General features: G+C 39.7%; 1 protein-coding gene across 1 annotated transcript; it reads right to left on the reverse strand.

Moving 5' to 3' along the window:
* Positions 1 to 493: 493 nt before the first annotated feature.
* Positions 494 to 16263, reverse strand: Snr1 (SWI/SNF related, matrix associated, actin dependent regulator of chromatin, subfamily b, member 1). The gene is made up of 7 exons (XM_085950889.1): positions 16037 to 16263; positions 13355 to 13545; positions 12577 to 12890; positions 11632 to 11843; positions 9841 to 10017; positions 5606 to 7653; positions 494 to 2252 (listed from the first exon to the last, which is right to left on the reverse strand). Exons 1-6 carry the CDS (start codon positions 16115 to 16117, stop codon positions 7507 to 7509), a joined length of 1122 nt encoding a protein of 373 aa, XP_085807015.1. The 5' UTR covers positions 16118 to 16263; the 3' UTR covers positions 494 to 2252; positions 5606 to 7506.
* Positions 16264 to 19085: the final 2822 nt, after the last annotated feature.

Raw genomic sequence — 19085 nt, forward strand, 5'->3', positions numbered from 1 at the left:
AAAAATCCTATAAATGTTCAAAAGAACAATGAACATTGAATGAATGTTTTTAGTGTTCGAAAATTGGACACTTCCGAATAGAAAGGAGAAAGACTGCTGCGTGTGTAGCAACAGGGAGAAGAATAGGGGTGTTGGAAAGCGACGAAGAAATCGTACAATATGCTCAAAATGTCAAAAAGGAATCCATGGCTTATGCTTCACTAATCATAAGTGCCAGTAATCCATATTAGTAATAGGTTGAAAGTGCAAAAAAAACTTTTTTATCTATGAACATTTTTTTGCAAAAGTGCGATTTTATAAAAATTCTATTTCATAGAGAAACATTTTATTGTTTATTTGTTTTTCTGTTAGTAAGTAAGAATAGGTTATACTAGAGAATTAGATATATCAATTATAAGTAAAAAAATGTTTTCACATTATTTTGTAGTTCAAACTTAGTTTTATCTTTTTATTTCTAAATAAATATGTATACATTATTTTTTTATTTTTGTTTATGTATGTAACTCTCAATATTATTACTTATTGTTTCTTTATACACTATTGAGCATACACAAAAAAAGTTTCAATTTTTTTAATCGTGTATAGAATTATTTATTAAAAAAAAAACTAAACGAATGATTTTTATGCAAAAAGCGCTTGGGAGTTTTCACATATGATAGGTTAAATCAGGCGGGAGTAAAAGGGTTAATCATGTTAGACATATTACTAGAAAAATCAGGAATATCTACAATAAGAGGTCAGATCCTCCACCAAATCCTCTAAAGCCGGCCACGGTCGCCGAAGTCGGTTGCCTCATTAAATGACTTAATAAGGAGACAATCGGGATATCTGTGTTACAGGAGAGATCTCACCGGAAGCCACCTGACCAGTGATATGATCTGAATCTGGGTTACATCACTGACAGGATGAAGAAAAAAAACTGTATTGTTTATGTATGAAATTATATAAACTTGTACCTAGTCAAAGCCTACAAAAGCCAAAAGTACAACTGAGACGAAGGAAATAGAGGGCAGAGCCCTGGAGCTCCAAATTTATGTATTAAGGCTATACACTGAAGAAAAAGAAAAAAGACATTCCACGAACTGAAACCTAGTCAGCCCTAACCCCCCTGTCCCAAAGTCCTGCCACTGCCACCCGCGACAGCAAGTTCTGCCCCAAGCAGCAATCCCTACCACAGTCAGCTGCAACACAACAGACTCCAATACAGCAAGCCGTAACAAGCAATAGAGACAAAACTCCTAATCGTTCTACCGTGATAGATGAACTTTTAAACAACCCCATTCCAGGATGTTCCAGGGAATTCACCAACTCGAATACTTGCCCTATTTCCCTAAGATTGCCCTATTCAATGAATTTTATAAAGCTTGATTACACTCAGCAATCAATTTTTTTTGAGAACTTCAACCTGGCTTGTCTGTTTTCAAACCAACCAGATTCCGGCGTCCTGGAAGGTCGCTAAATACTATCTATATTGTATACGGCGGAGCTACGGGATGCTGGTTTGACCTGGAACGATGCAAGAACACTGGCGAGCAACAGGGGCCTCATGGTGCCCATGTGCCCCAACTAAGGGGTAGATATTGCCAAAGCGAAGCAAACTATGCAAAGATCTACAGCAAGTGTTATAGTGTCCTGTTACATCACCCAGGTGTTTACTATCAACGCCAGTTATCAACTTATAACTTAGCCATACATAACATGGTTAAAAACACAGCCACTATGCATTTATGGCATGAATGCATAGCCAAACGAGGCTCATACCTGCCACTGCCGGTGAAGAGCGAAAATTGTTTGTTTGGCCTGACTGGTGCGTGAGTCAAAACAATAATTAGAAACTTATTGAGCAAGAGTCTTTAGTCTTGGGACATAGCTTCTTGCTAGGCGATCGTGACTTTGCTCTAATAGAGAGAAAAAGAAGACTTGTGAGGTGATGGTTCCATCGGATTGGAAATATATGATAGGTGGGGCTAATCAGTAAGAATATGAAGGATCCAATACAACACCGTATCCAATATAATTTTTTTAATTTATGTATGCCCTTCGATAGCCTAGTTCATAGAGCAACTTTCTTCATTTTTTTACTAGTCAGTATCGCTGTCTTGAGAAAAATTATTTTTTGCAAAGCTTTTACTGACACATTCACGCCGCCATATTAGAAACTTTGACAGATCTCAACTCACAGATCTCAAGTTAGGTACCTACTGTTCTGATATGAATATAGTAAAAACTAAAATCAGGTATCAGGTCAACGGCTGGTCGGCCCCAAGTGGACACATTGACGCCAGTAGATGTGTTCATAGCAAAAGTTGGGAAATGCCAAACTGCCAGCAAGTCCCATCTGCTGGCCTCCCCGTGGCGACCTCCGGGCAATGCAGCGTACGCTGTAGCTAACAGCAGGGGGCGAAGGGCGAGTGACCGGCGCCATAAAACTGGCCTTCTGGTTAAGGGAAGGAAATCCCCGACAGAAAAACCTGGTCGAGCCGACCTTCAGGGCCCTCGTGGCTCAGGCCTCGAGAGCGCTGGGCTAATCACCTTGCCTCCTTAAACGAAACAGATTAACAAAACACCTACACAGCAGCCTCGGACGACAACCGGCTCTGTAAAACGACGACCTTGCATGGAAATGGACAATGAAACAGGTAGAGTAATCCTCTCTAACAACTCGAGTATGCGCATTGGGACATATAATGTTCGCACCCTGCGTACCCCCGGAAAGGACCTGCACGCCACACGCATCATGCACACCTATGGTGTGGACATCCTAGGGCTGAGCGAAGTGCGCTGGAAAGGAGCCGGGAGAAAGTTGATTGAGGGTTACTCTATTGTCTACTCAGGTCAGGAGCAATACCATCGCCAGGGAGTGGCAGTGTTGATGTCAAAGAGAGCGGCCCGTTGCCTCGTGAAATGGGAACCAATCTCGGAGAGACTGATACGTGCCTCCTTCAAGACGCCTGGTAGCTCCTTGACCGTCTTTCAGTGCTACGCCCCCACTGAGGATGCCGACGCGCAGACAAAGGATGCTTTTTACGATTCTCTCCACGCGGCAGTCTCCGCCATCCCCCGAAGAGACCGCGTGATTGTAATGGGGGATTATAATGCGAGAGTAGGAGCAGACCCGATGCTTGGCCCCACGGTGATGGGACGACACGGCCTCGGTGACCCCAACGATAATGGTGAGCGGCTCGTAGAATTCGCCACTCTGAACGAGCTTGCAATCGGAGGCACTGTTTTTCCCCACAAAGACATTCACAAATATACGTGGACGTCTCCTGATGGACGCACGAGGACGCAGATTGACCACTTCTTATACAGCTTGAAGCACCGAAAGGAACTTCTCGACGTGCGTACTTACAGAGGCGCCGATATCCATAGCGATCATGAGTTACTTATTGGAAACATCCGAGTAAAACTCAGTCGCCAGGCGAGGCCTCCAAAGTGCGAACGAATTGACGTTGAGAAGCTCCGACGCCGAAGAATTCGGACCGACTTCGAAACTGCTGTACGAGATAGTGTAGATCGTATCTACGAGCGGCACAAATCTGAATCCGACCTCATTGAGGCGGACTGGAGCCTCATAAAGAGTGCGATTGTGTCGTCGGCTCGTACCGTCCTTGGTACCAGAAGGAGTGAGCAGCCAAAGTGGATGTCTGACGAAACGTGGGTTGAAATTGGTGAACGAGCCAGGCTGAAAGCCCTGAGAGACGAGGAGAGCGACCCCGACCGAACCGAGGACCGCCGGACTGACTACCAGACCCAAGAGAGGGTAGTCAAACGATCCGTGCGGTTGGACAAGCGCAATTTTATGAACCGGCAAATTGAAGCGGCAGAGGAGGCAGCAAGCAGAAATGACACCAGGAAACTCTTCCGAATCACCCGTGAAGTCTGCGGCAGGCGACCACCGACTCCCGGAGCCATTCGTGGTCCCAGTGGAGCAATAGAGTCTGACGCAGAATGCGTCAAGAAGATTTGGAAGAATCATTTCTGCGGAGTGCTGAACCGCCCACCCCCCTTGGATCCCTTTGACATATCTGCGGAAGCTTTACTTTTGGACATTCCCCGAGCGACCGACATTTCCGATTGCCCGCCCACGCACACCGAGATAAAATCGGCTGTGAAAAGGCTCAAGAACGGAAAGGCACCGGGGGGAGACGGGATTCATCCTGAATTCCTCAAGTACAGCTTGAGCGCAATCCTGCACCCTATGTTTCATCTGATGACAAAGGTGTGGGAAGAAGAGCGCTGCCCAAGGGACTGGGTGAACGGTGAAATCATCACACTTCTTAAAAAAGGTGACCCTCTAAGCTGCGACAATTACCGAGGCATTACGCTACTCAGTGTTCCGGGAAAGATTTTGGCAAACATCATTTTGATGAGAATAAGGGACCCAATAATGCACGTCCTCAGGAAAAACCAAGCCGGGTTTCTACCTGGTCGAGCGTGTGCAGACCAAATCCACAACCTTCGATGTCTTCTCCAGCAGAGCCATGAGTTGAACAGTCCGATGGCCTGCTGTTTTGTGGATTATGAGAAGGCTTTCGACAGTCCGCACTGCCCCTCCCTCTGGATGATACTGGGAGCATACGGGATCCCTCCCAAGATCATTGCCATAATCAAAAGCCTGCACGAGAATAGCGAATGCTGTGTCAGAATTGGAGACACTGTCACGGAATGGTTCGGGGTCACGACCGGAGTCAGACAGGGTTGTGTCCTTGCACCGTTTCTCTTTATCATTCTCTTTGACTTCATACTACGGAAGTCAATACCACCAGACCGAGGCATACCTGTTACCCCCACGGTGAAGCTATGCGACCTGGAATACGCCGATCATGCTGTCCTATTCGACAACTCAATCGAGGGCATTCAAGAGACAATCGACAGGTTGCATAACAACTCCTCTCGCGTTGGTTTGAAAATCAACGCGAAGAAAACCAACGTCTTGTGCAATAGCACCTGTCCTGATCCAGATTTCCCTCTGATTAGCGATGGACAGAGCATCGAGAGCGTCGACAGCTTCAAGTACCTGGGGGTACACATCACGGGAGATGGCATTTTGCAGAAAGAGCTCGCTATCCGAATGGGAATGGCTGGAGCAACATTCAACTCGATGCGAAATGTCTGGGACTCACGATTGTACTCGGTCAAAACCAAATGCCGCCTATTCGACGCTTGCATTCTGACGGTGCTGCTTTACGGTAGCGAATCATGGCACCTTACGAAGGCTCAGAGCAACCGTATACTGAGCTTCGAAAACAGATGTTTGCGACGAATACTGGGTGTGCGGTGGTATGACTTTAGGAGCAACGAGGAGATAAGAGAACGTACCAAGCAGCCTCTCATCACGCTGAAAGTGAAGAGGCGACGTTGGACCTGGCTCGGCCACGTGCTGCGGATGCCAGAAGAGAACTTTAACCTGGCTTGCCTGTTCTTCAAGCCGACCGGATTCCGGCGTCCTGGAAGGCCGCTAAATACAATCTACAGAGTGTATACGGCGGAGCTACGGGATGCTGGTTTGACCTGGAACGAAGCAAGAAGACTGGCGAGCGACAGGGATTCTTGGAGGCGCCGCGTGGTGTCCATATGCTCCAGTTAAGGGGCGGATATGGGCAAAGAAGAAGAAGAAGAAGTTACCAACCATTGTATGGTTAATGTGGGTACTGTATATTTGATTGCACATAAAATAATAAATATAACTTTTACTTAAATTTTACGCCAAATATACTTTATTATTAGGTATGGATGTACTATAAAATAACGGTGTAGGTACAATAGTTTTTCAGTAACACTATAATTTTATCCATACCTTCATTATGTAGATTAAAAATGTTCCATAATTATTGTCAAGGTGGCGTGATTTTGACGGTTTTGCTGAGTTAGATAAAGACAAGTGATGGTCAGTTTAAAAATATCGTGCAATTCGTGTATGTTGACAATAATAGCGTTTTTACGCATGACTGCATACAACGAAGAACTCATTGTATGGCTGGAAAATCATAAAGCATTGAGAAGAGGTTTAATTTGCCCAAAGTGCAGAAATACTTGCAAGAGGAACAATAAATTTCAGTATTTCTGTAAAAAAAAAACAATTATCACACAAAACAACAAAAAATTGTACAAATCTAGATGCTCATTTATTGAATCGGCCAAAAAAATATGTTTTTCGCCAATTCAAAGTTGTCCATCTATAAAATTTGCAATTTTGTGATATTTTGGACGACATTGTGCCCACCTCGCACGCACATATTGAGGTCCGAGTTGGGAATTAACGCACATTCCGTGGTCGACTGGTCGTCGTTTTGTCGCGAAATGTGTTTAGATTGGTGCCACAGGTTAAGCAAAAAATTGGAGGTGATGGAATAACCGAAGAAATTGACGAGGCCAAGATTGGGAAAAGAAAATATAATAGGGGTAGAATGATTAAAGGGAAGTGGATGTTTGGTGGCTTCGAAAGGGAAACCAAAAAACTATGGTGTGGTGTCGAGAACAGATCAAAGGAGACATTGTTGACCGCGATAAAAGAATATATTTTGCCAGGGACAACAATTATATCAGATTGCTGGAAAGACTACAACTGTTTAGGCGAAGAGGGATTCCAGCATCCAACAGTTAAATCATTCTGTTAATTTTGTTGATCCAACAACTGGCGCGCACACACAAAATATCGAGCGAACCTGGAGGGAAGTGCGGGGAAATGTCCCAAGATATGGAAGACGAGAGGTGCATTACGAGGGGTATATGTGCGAATTTTTGTGGAAACGGTCGATTCCAACCCTTCAACAACGGGTGCATGAGTTCTTTAAAATGATCAGCACCACATATGACCCACATGCGGAACAGGTGGTTGCTGGTCCAAGTTCCATGTGTCATTCTAATTAGGTATGTTCATTCACGCACAGCAACACTGAATGTAACAGATAAGAGACTGCATACCGGCAACAGAAAAGGGTAACAGTCAAGTTTACCGTTAACCTGGGACAATATTTTGATTTTTATTTTAGATTTTCTACAAAGATAATTTATATAAATCATTGGACTCGGTAATCCGTCTCTTTTACACGGCAGTCATTATATCAAATAAATAAACAACGTTGTATCGTACCATCTTGACTATCTCAAATAATCATCACCGATACCAAACCAAGCTTGTGACTGAACCACCCAATCCTGTCCTCAACACACCATCATCAACCGAAATATAAAAAGGGCACATTCAAGCAATCACACTACTTAGTCACATTATACTACCTATCTGTATTATTAACTCAGTGATAATAATATGTAACACACGTATATGTATACACATTATGTAATTATTATTACCACCACAAAGTACAATACTTAGTGAACACTCAATGTCTTCGCGAGAGTATCACTGTATCACTTGTCGTACTTGTGTATCAAGTAAACTTAAAATTAATTCACCACTTATAGTCAATCGGAACACGGTAAGTGTTGCGGGGGAACTGGTCTAGCCTTGGCGCAGTGGAATCACCTCGGCTTCGGCTGCCCCTACCAACCGGGCGTGGTGTTCGCCAGCCTCCTCATGCGGCGGGTGTTCCTATCCTGGTCCCTGATCTTCTTCTCCATCTCCGCATCGGTGAGGGTCTCCAAAAATGGTGCCCAGCCATCGGCATCGGACGGCGGACGGAATGGTACCTGACATAAAACACAATAAATGTCAAGATGTTGAAAAAAAATCCTTACATCGAGTCTGTTTGAAAGTGATGTTGGTCACAAAGGATAATAATTAAATCATTTACAATATATGTATATCATTTTTCCACATTGCAGGTTCATTAGGAGCAAACTTTACCCTTCTGCTGTGAAATATATTTACCAAGGCCACACGAAGACTTAAAATGCCTAAAAGATAGTTTATATTATACAATAAATCATCATTAATTTGATCAAGAATGGGCAACCTATTTTAGTTGAATTAGTACTGCAAAACTACCGCAGGTCACAAAAATGAGTCAGTATGACGGCAATAATAATCTAAAATACAAACTAATTGATTACCCACGATGGCCTAGTGGTAACGTGTTGGCTTATAACATAATATCTATTTCTCGTAAAAACAGTAAAACCTCGTTAATACAGACATTTAATTCGGAATTCACTGCAAATTGAAATATTCACCAAAATTTCAAATAATTCGATGGATGAACCAATGACATACTGAAAGAAATTGTAATGAATATTACAAAATTATAACAAACCATACTATTTTTACATATTTTACTGTTTTTATTGACCATACATTTAATATTTCGTAATTATTTTTTCTCCGATTTTAGGTCCCGTCGATGTCGAAACGAGATTTTACTGTGGAAAATGAAATTTAACATTAATTCTATAATACATAATACAAAAATAAACATATGGCCACAAGAAAACAGACAGAGGGGTTTATCTGATGCGATGATTGAACAACTGTGTAAAATAACAAATATGTAACTTGGTGATTACACCATGCCTATAATAACACAGGCCGATGGTTTTCAATATTTTTCGATACATGGCACCATTAGTATATAAAGATTCTTTTCACGGCACCCTAATGTGTCTTTTGAGCAGGCAATTCAAAATATATCAGAATCAGAGGTGTTTCGCAACAAACTGACGAAACGTCTTATCAGAGATGCGACACTGGAATAACCTTATCATATCATGTGACATTGAAACGAAAAACCAAGAGTAATAATTTTTTTAAACTACAGCATCCCCGACCATGTCCGATCCTAATAAGATCATAATATGGGCCTCCACGGAGTGGAAGTTTGTAATAACAGATTTTGTTTTTACGAGAAATGGATGTCAGCCACTTGCTCAACCTATTAGGTCCATACTCTGACTCATGCACAAATTGAAAAATGTGTAGATACTTGCCAGACCCAGGATTCAAACCCGGGACCCACGACGCAATAGGCTGATGCTTAAGCCGCGCGGCCTTAAACTGAAAGTGTCTGAAAAGTAGTGAGTGTCGCAGAGGTGAGCGGATACCATCATATAAGATCAAAGCTTCAAGACTCATAGTCCGAATGACAAAGGATTCGATTCTCAAGAGAACCACCTCAACAGAGCACTCCAAGACTCCATTCTCATTATTATAATCATTTGTGTATCCGTCTCATCTTTAAACCAACATAGATGAGCCTAGTACAAGTGCTTCCTCACAACTTTGGAACACCTATTTTAAAATATCGTAGAAAAAAATTTGGACTTAGGATTGGACGCACCTGGGTGAGCCACCAATTGAATAATTAAATAAAGCAGTGTTATGTAGGTAATATGTATATATTTCGTATTTTTCTATGATTCTACTACTTGATAACTTCAATTTATGGATTAATGATGCATGGTTTTTGTGCAGATTTTAATTTGAACGAATTGTATCGGAAATTTGGTAGGCAAAAATGTTAAACATACATTTCATATTTCCTAATTCGAATTTTTTTTTCAATTTTCGGTCCCATGGAATTTGTATTAACGAGGTTTTATTGTAATGTTTCTGTAATTTTCAATCCATAAAAATAATTTTAAATGTGTATTATTGAATAAAAAATAATTTAATTAATAACCAACATACATAACGCTGCTTTATTCAATCGGTTGTGCCAAGTGCGTCGAGTAGTCACATTTAGCCGCGGCAAAGCCGTTTCACCAGAAAACGGGGTGTTAGGTTGGGTAATTTAGGAAATTACTCTGAGGTAGTAAAAAGAAGTGAGACAAAAATATGATCCCAGTAATTTCTCCACACCTGCTGAAATGACCTCCCAAATGCCAAGACTAAATATAGCTACTATACCTCATGATATAATAAATAAGTTGTTGGTTCATTACCTCAATGGTGGGCAGAGGTGCTTCGCTGAACGCGTATGTCCGCTGATGCCAGCCGAGCTGCCCTCTAACACTGTATGCGATGGCCGTCACAAACTCTCCCCCAAGCCCCAGTTCTGCACATAGTTTCATCGCAAACTCCTCGGGGTTGTTCTCCCTCTCTGACATGTCCCATTCAACCTGAGCAAAAGACAGTTATATTTTAATTAATATGTACGCATCATTAAAGTAATTGAATGAACCATGTTTTTTTTTGTGACAGGTTCCATTCATACAAGTGTTATTCTTTCATAAATACAGCAGAATGAAGCATGAAAAATTAAATCTACAATGGCTTTTAAAACATTGAAAGAAATGAAGCACACGTCTCCTCCGTTGGCAAAGTGGATGGTACTTTCAGAAATTCGTTTGTATTCAGCCTATAAGTGGAGGATTGTTCCCATTGAATTTTAATTTCATGCAAAATAACGGAACAACTTAAGCAATGGGTATTGCTATTCAGAAGATTCACCAGGCTTTCGGCGACGATTCCATGGGCATCTCACAAGTCAAAGATGGTACAACCGGTTAAAAAATGGCCGCACGTCAAATAAGTCGACGGCAAAAAAATTAATTAACAAATTTAATGATTGTAAAATAAGAAAAATATAAAATGCCATACAGTACTCTCAGTAATCCGCCGCTAGATTATCTGACAACTACTATAATTTGCCATTATTTTTACTAGTTGAAAGCACAAAACCAAGCTCTTTAATTCGCCGGTATTTGTATTTCAAATTCAGTAGTCCGCCTCGTGCCTATGTCAGCTGTCCGCCGTCGTATTTAACGTAGCTGAAGCATGGAACAATCTACCGGGACGAGCAATCATTTAATTGTGGAAAAAGCTGTGGCTCTAAATGAATCAATATGATGAAAACTGGGAACCGGAAGACTTAGTTCCATTAGGATTAGAAGAATTGATTCAGAAGGCAGAGCTAACGCGAAATGTTTTAGGAGAATAGATAGCAGAAAGTTCTGAGGAGTATGCGCCACATCCGACTGAAGACGAGCTCATAGATACATCAAGAGGCTTGAATTCTGAATATGAACTGCAGCTCAAACAGTCAAATCAGAAGATGCACTAGCTGGGATTGACGTTACCATTAAATGGGCAAAGGAAAATAATGTCAACACACCGATCATGCTGCAAAAATTACGAGATGACATAATCTTCCAATATTCAGGAAAAAACAAACACTGATGAAGTGGTTGACATATGTAGTTAATAAACTTGGTTTATAATTATAATATATGTATGTATAATTTAATACGTACTTGATTTAGATCATAAATAAAACCGTAAGTAGCTAGTACAAATTTCTCGATAAAACCTATTTTTACAAGATACCTGTCTTAATTTTTACAATATTTTGTATGTACATATGCACTATAATCCGCCATTTTTACTAATTGGGCACTTGTCTGGTTTTCGGGGTGGCGGATTACTGAGAGAGTACTGTATAATAATTGTCACCCAGATTACAAAAATAGAAATAAAGGACAGATAACATGAACATACATTCGTTGTCCATTTTCTAAACTGTGTAATTATGCCCTGTCGTGTTCTGTAAAATTCTATAAAACATCTTGTCAAAGATCTTTGATAGTCTAATACCAGCTTAAAGATTTTCGTCAATGTCTAACCTATTCTAAAACGTCGACTTTAGTGTTGAGATATTTTATGGGATGTAGGTAAACTTAACGTAAGATGATTAACTTGATTAAAGAACAAGGAGAAATCAGTGTAATTATTACCTGGTCAACGAGAGAAGTATTCCCGACATGTATATTCAATTTGATGATAACACGCTGATCTGCGTGCTCATCCAGGAGGGCGGGAGGCTCGCTCGGGAAGGCGTCAAGCTGCTGGCGGATGGAAGAAGAGATAGCCGGGACAAAGGGCACGGGGTTCAAGTCCAAATCGTCACAGAGCACCTCGGCAAACTGCTCTGGGGTTATTATTGACTCTGAAAACATTTGTTAATCATAATATAACAGGTAAAATATTATCGAACAGAATTAATCAAAAATCATCTTTTCCTAGAACGCATTTTGTGTGGTATCTGAAGTACACAGCAAAGTTTATACATATTTTGTAAGTCAGCAGAATGCAATTGAAACATGGCAACTTGTTTATAGGCACCATCTTTGTTTTCACTTTCGGTGCGATTAAAAATTATATCAATAGCCATACTCAATGATTCCAACCAGTGTTGTGAAAATTTTTCAAAAGTTATAGAATCCTCGGTTATCCAGACCTCAATTTTGCGGATTTTCGATTATCCTGATATGTTTTCGATCACCTGTTTTGTACAATTATATGAAAAGGGTGCAATTTAAAATACATTATAATTAGTAAAAATAGGTATTCTCCATAAAATACCATCTGTAGGTAATAAAGATGTTATATTATTTTTTCAGTTACATATCCGGATTTATCGTTATCCATTATATTGAACTATATTCATCCTCAATAATCAAGGTTCTATAGGTTTAATAATTTTGGTGTTGCGAAATCCAAATCAACTTTAAAATGCGTCACCAACTCAGAAAAATTGAAAAACACTGGATCACAAAGATTGTGGTTTCTACTCCCATTCAGTACAAACATTTAAAGAAAAAATAGGTATCTAGGTATATCACTAGTGTAAAAAATAGTTCAATTAAAAAATAATGTTTGTTTCCATTCAATGAACATACCATTTTTATTCCAGGTGAAAGTGTCTCTGAGCTTCTGCCCCTCAATCTCCATGTCCAGCCTGATGGGGACGAGTAGCTGCTTCTGCGAGGCGTTCTCCAGGTTGGCTGGCATGTCGATGTCATCAAAGCACAGCGGGAAGGTGCGAATCTTTTTATTGTGAACGCGATTGCGGTTGATGGGTGTAGCCTGCGGAACGGCGTCCAGATGTGAGGAGTTGGGCAGTGCAGGCAGCCATGGCGCATTGTGCGCCTTCTTGGACTTGCCCTCGCGAGGTGTTGTCGTTTCGGAAGCTCCCACCGACACCGCTTTATACCTGGTTCGGATTGAGACATAATCAATAACAAATTACACCCACTACCAAATTAGAATAGTGTGTTTACAGGTAAGTACTTAGTGTGCACCAGTGGCGAAGGGCGGAAATACCTATGCTGTTAAGATCCGACATGAATAGAGCAAACTAGACCTTGTACTACACGCAGGGTTTAATTGATTATTAAATTAACTAAACGATTAAAAAACACTATCTGCAATTTGTAGTCTTAGTTCAATGAAAACAAATATGTACGTATAACTGATAAAGTGTAGTGTGCACTATTTATGTCAGATCTTAATTTCCTACCTCCACCCCGCGCTACTGAAATACTTTCAATTCAATTAACAGCGCGCTGAAGCAATCTTTATTTAAAAAATAATATTTATCTTGGAAGCCCACTAGCTTATTAAATTAAATCAAAACTTAATAATAAAAAAAAAAAACACTACTAAGATTCGACATACTTATCGTCATTGCCTTCGATGACGTCCTCAACTTCGGAAGCCTTGAGAAGGGAGACGGAGCTGGATAGGACATGAGCGCCGAGGCCTGCATCGACCAGGCGTTTTCTCTCTTCATTAGTGAGGGTTCTTCTTCCCATGCCAGGGTACTTCTTGTAGAGTGAGCCTCGGAACAATCGGAGATAGTTTCCAACCTACAAATTTTATTTAAAAATAATTAACTTCATATTCTTATGATTATCTTTCTTTGTCAGGTCAAACCATTGATTTACCATATAAGATGACATTTCATGACAGAAAAAGGTAAGTATTTACTATAATTGTCTACATCAGCGGTTCTCAAACTTTTTGAAATTTCCTGCGTGGCGTCCCTTTAAAAATAGTTCGGTGGCTCGTGGACCTCTTCGGGGTGTCAATACATCAATTTGTTTCGTGATGGCGACGGGGATATTAATTCTTAAATCGTGTAAAGATGACTAAAAACGTTAACCATTTACTTGAAAAAAAAAACATATTAATGAATATAATTATTATTATTGTTAATAATAGAACAACAAACAGAACATTAAATGGACGCATGTTGGATTTATATGACAAATTATATTCCGTTCAGCATGCGTCATTTGCACCTACGACCCGCAATCTGCGCATCACCTAGCCACAATCTTTTTAGACCATGCCTCAACTGAGGTATATATAGCCTTAAAAGAATGCATTGTCGCCGTGTTCTGATATATTCTAAAAGTTTCAAATGTCTAGCTAGTCGGGAAGTTAGTTAAAAATCTTCAATCGTCCAATAAAAATCTTGGACAAACAAGAAAAAATCTGTACCGGACAAACAAGAATACAAGCTAATAAAAACGTGGTAAAAATACAGTCGAACTCAGTTGATTTTGATGATGATTTTCTCCATACATTTATTCAATTTTATAACGAGCTAAAATATTGTCAAAAGATTCTTAAAACTGTTAATTATTGTCTATCATTTAAAAACATTTCGGCCCTAAGCAATAAAATCCGACCGGACATGATGCCGCCGAGTTCGGATTACGTTTATAACACTAGTTACGTGTCTAATGCGTCAATTACATTGAGCTACTTTACGAGCTGTTTGTTGGAGAATTTAAAAGCGGGCAATTCAGCTACCTCGATTGTGATAATGACATACAAAACTTTCCATTTGCTGAGAAGCCAACATGCTAGTGACTATTTTGACAGAACGTAGTCCGTTTTTACCGGGAGGTCGCTACTACGCTCTACTGCGCAGACGAGGTAGGCCCACACGCCGGCGTGTAGCGTGTAAAGTTGACCGGCTGTCAACTTTTCTCGGTAGATTGTTTACAATCTGCTTGTTAGCTTGTTCGATGATGACACTGGGCGACTTTACAGGCAGATTGTAAATTCGCCAACAAGCAGCTCGTAAAATAGCTCAATGTCATAGACGCTTTAGTAACCTACCTAATTGGTGTTTTCGCCGACAAGATTGAAAAGGTATTCATGCATATGGTTGAAACTTCATGTAAAAAATCCCAAGTTAGTAGATACCTACTAGCGTTCATTACAATAAACAACTTCTTTTGTAGTTTATATTAATGCCATGCTTGTTTCGGGGAAAAATTCTAATTGTGTATTTTTGTTTGAATTGTGACTTTTTGTGTTATGTGACCGCTCATTTAAAAATACCTATTCTCTGATATAAAGAGTAACGCATATAACGAGCAACGCTTAAAGCGCGTTGACACGGTCCAAGTACGATCCAAGTACACTTGGACCGAGTGCCATCCAAGTGCACTCGTATGAGACATCTTCATACTAATTATTCCTATCCAAGCTACTTGGACCGCGTCCTACTCATCTAAGTTAGCTTGGATAGGAATAATTAGTATGAAGCTGTCACTTGGATGGCAGTCGGTCCAAGTGTATTTGGATCGTACTTGTACCGTGTGAACGCGGCTTTATAACGAGCAAATTCAGTCGGTCCCATCTTACTCGTAATAACCAAAAGTTCGACTGTAGTATAAATACTTAGGTATGCATTCGTTTTTCGTGGCGCCACCGAAACCGCTTCCCGGTCCCCTAGGCCCTAGGGGACCGCAGACCCTTGTTTGAGAACCGCTGGTCTACATGGAATAAACTGTTTTGGTAAAAAAAAAAATATATAAATGCTCATGCGTGCATCTGCGGCACAATTGCCCATATAGGTAGCTTTGCGTTAATTTAGTTACTGTGTAATAAATAATATTTAGACACTAACTATTAGGTAGTAAGAATAAATTACCACCATTTTATTTGCCTGTTGCTTTTGTAATCAAAACACAATTTAAAACGTTTAGTAATCAAGCAAAAAAATTGCTGTTTGGCTCTACTGCAAAATAATTGGAAAATGAGATACGCCTATATGTGCCGTGAGCGGCGAAATGCATTAGATAAATACTACATAATATTATGCGGCTTGGATTTAAAAAAAAAAATGGTCGGCTTGGCGGCAAAAACATGGCCACAACAAAATTGGAAGCTGTATTCAGTATGTAAGTAACCTAAAAGTAACTAAAAATAAGTGCCTAAACACCCTTAACATTAAAGCGTACCTATATAGATAAAGGGCACACACGACTAAATGTAACACAATTGAAATGATTTGATGAAAAATAATTAACGATCAGCATGTTAAATGGAGATGCTTACCTCAGATCCGACACAGTAAAATTCGCCTCCCTCCTCCACCTGAAAGCTGATAGGCTTATCTCCGTACGTTCTCATCGACATCTTGATGGTTTTAAAATACCTATTTGGATTAATTTAACGTATATCGAGTAGTAATTTAACAACTCAATAACAAGATTCTAAACATAGCAAATAGCCGGCGTCTGCAGAGCGCAACACGCCAGGTGGCATAGACAATCGCAAAAAGTGGATGTGAAATGTTGCTATTGATATAAATATAAAATTGCAGTATCTATGGTTTGGCTCGAAATGAAAGGGATACTTTAATTATTTGTTTATGGAATGAATCCAAGGTCCAGTTACCTGGATCACCCAATGTTAAAACTCCAACTTTTTTGGGTGCGTACCTAAGTTCGTATCATTGAACCTGAACTGAACGAATCAAATGGTACCGTTGGATTTATTTGATTTGGAACCGTTTGGTAGAATGTCCACGGAAACGCTTTTCTGACAACTAATTAGTGTTGCTAGTACTTAAAATTAATTCATAATATATTAGTCTCTAACATATTTATTGAAACGTCAACTTGTTACGAAATTCTAACCTCCTATCGTGGTCTACAATAATACAAATTTAGCAAACTGTCGTATTCATTCATTTATAATACACAAAATATGAAGAATGCTTCATAAATAGGTAGCCATTTAGTTAATTTATAAGATTTATAGGTATGACAAGTTTTTAAAAATTACTTTTGATTAGAGCTTTTCATAATTGACCACTTGTTCATGTCGACAGTATGATATTGTGACTTAGACGACAATCGAACAAATGAGGGGTATAAAAGCATAACCGCCACTATCCATACTTTATCATTTTTCAAGTAATGATTGATTAATGATCGGTTTATTACTCTCTATGCCCTATAAACTTCAAACCGACGCAAAAACGCCTCTAACTCCTTCAAAATCGCCATCAAAAACGGCGATCAAATGCATAACCGCCTCTCTTACACTATAAGTGAAGTTCAAAAGCGCCACAACCTAAATGCACCAATCACGAACCAGTAAACACATACTTATCGTAAATCTAATATGGCCGCCGTGCTCAGTTGCCGTACAAACGTGTTGTGTTCGCTTTGCTAATTATTTAGAAATTAACTTTAAAAATGGATCTCAATGTATCACCTGTGCCTAGTACTAGTGCTAGAAAGCGTCAAGTCAACAGGGATCAATGGAAACGGAATGTACAAAAGCGAAATAGGTAAGAATTATTCACTTTAAAAAACTGCTTTTCAACCGTCACTTGTTAACACTTTAAGGGTCGGAGGACTGAATCGATTTTTAATAAACTATTTTTTTATAGATACGCACCAAAGAGTTTGCCGAATCTACAAGTAATTGGGAATACTTGTCGCCATGAAAACAACATAAAGATGAAGTGCAATGAAATAGGACCGCAAGACATCAGAAAATTTCACAGTGCCTTCTACGCAAAACATGATAAAGTATATCAAGATGCATTCATTTTGAAATTTTTGAAAGTGAAATTGCCTCAACGACACCGTCCGAAAGTCAATACAAGGGCGTTGCCACAACCGCACACTAGACTGTACGTGAGGAAGTCCACACAGCCGTTTCAGGTACTGCAGGTATGCCAAAAGTTTTTTTTAAATATTCTAGGCATTGGAGTCCATAGACTGCGATCCATTGCGAAAACTTTTCTACTTTCTGGAACACTCTTCCAAGATAAACGTGGTGGAGACAGAGTATCTAGCAAAAATGCTGAAAAGAAGACGGCAGTAATGAGATTCATCGAATCTTTCAAATGCATTGAATCGCATTATTGCAGGAGTGCAACGGCAACAAGAAAGTACATGGTATCTGATTTAAACATCAAAAAAATGTGGCGTATGTACCAAAATTTGCAGGGTAATGATGGAATTCTTAAGGTGCGGCATTGTTACTTTAGAAATATATTTACCCGGTATTATAATATCGGGTTCAAGACACCGAGTACCGATGTTTGCTCTAAGTGTCTTGAACTATCAGCAAAAATTAAAAATGAAAGCGACGACCATGAAAAGGCGTTATTAATGTCGCAAAAACATTTGCACAAACTAAAAGCTAAATGCTTTTTCGAATACCTGAAAGAAAACAATAAAGCGATGGTAACTCTTTCCTTTGATTGCCAAAAAAACCAGGTACTTCCAAAAGTACCAGATCAAGCGGCATACTATAGCCGACAGCTTTATATAAATAATTTTGCCATTGTGCAAAATAATGTGCAGAATGATCTTAGGAAGGAAAGTGTTTTTATATACACGTGGACAGAAGACAGGCATGCGAAAGGAGCTAATGAGATTGCTTCAGCTGTTTTCCATCGCCTCAGTCAGATCGATCTAACCAATATTAAAATTATCCGATTGATGGCTGACGGCTGTGGCTCGCAGAATAAAAATTCTGTGATGATATCGATGTGTACATTTTGGCTAATAAATAAAGCTCCAAGAACAGTCAAACATATCCAGTTAATATTTCCGATACCAGGTCATTCGTTTATGCCAGCGGACAGACTCTTTGGACTCATTGAAAAGGAGATAAAAAATAAACAAGAAATAATAGATCCATCCGAATACAAGCAAATATATAAAAATTATGGAAATGTTATTGAGCTTGGTATAGATTGTCCCGTACTTGATTGGAAAAAGGCTGGAGCAGAAATATTAAAGTCTCCCAATCAGTACCATTTTAAATTTGCACCTTGCAAAAGATATTTCATTGCTAGAGTTAAAGGAAATCCTGAAAGGGCATTACTAAAAGGTGAAATAAATTACAAAGTGGATCTTGGCGAGTTCAAGTCTTTTGTTAAGAGGGGTAAACATATTTCTAATATGACGCCCAATGTTATTAATCCATACGAAGTAAAATTGAATCCTCTGAAATTGAATGACGTTGAAAGACTCATTGAAAAACATTTCGGGGTAAACTGGAAACAAGATTTTGGCGTTGGACAACTCAAATTTTATAAAGACATAATTGAAAGAAATAACATTTTAGCAAATCATGA

This window comes from Rhyacophila brunnea, unplaced genomic scaffold (assembly GCF_057557595.1).
Source record: "Rhyacophila brunnea isolate RB1 unplaced genomic scaffold, BYU_Rbru_1.0 scaffold_23, whole genome shotgun sequence".
Taxonomy (NCBI): Eukaryota; Metazoa; Arthropoda; class Insecta; order Trichoptera; family Rhyacophilidae; genus Rhyacophila; species Rhyacophila brunnea.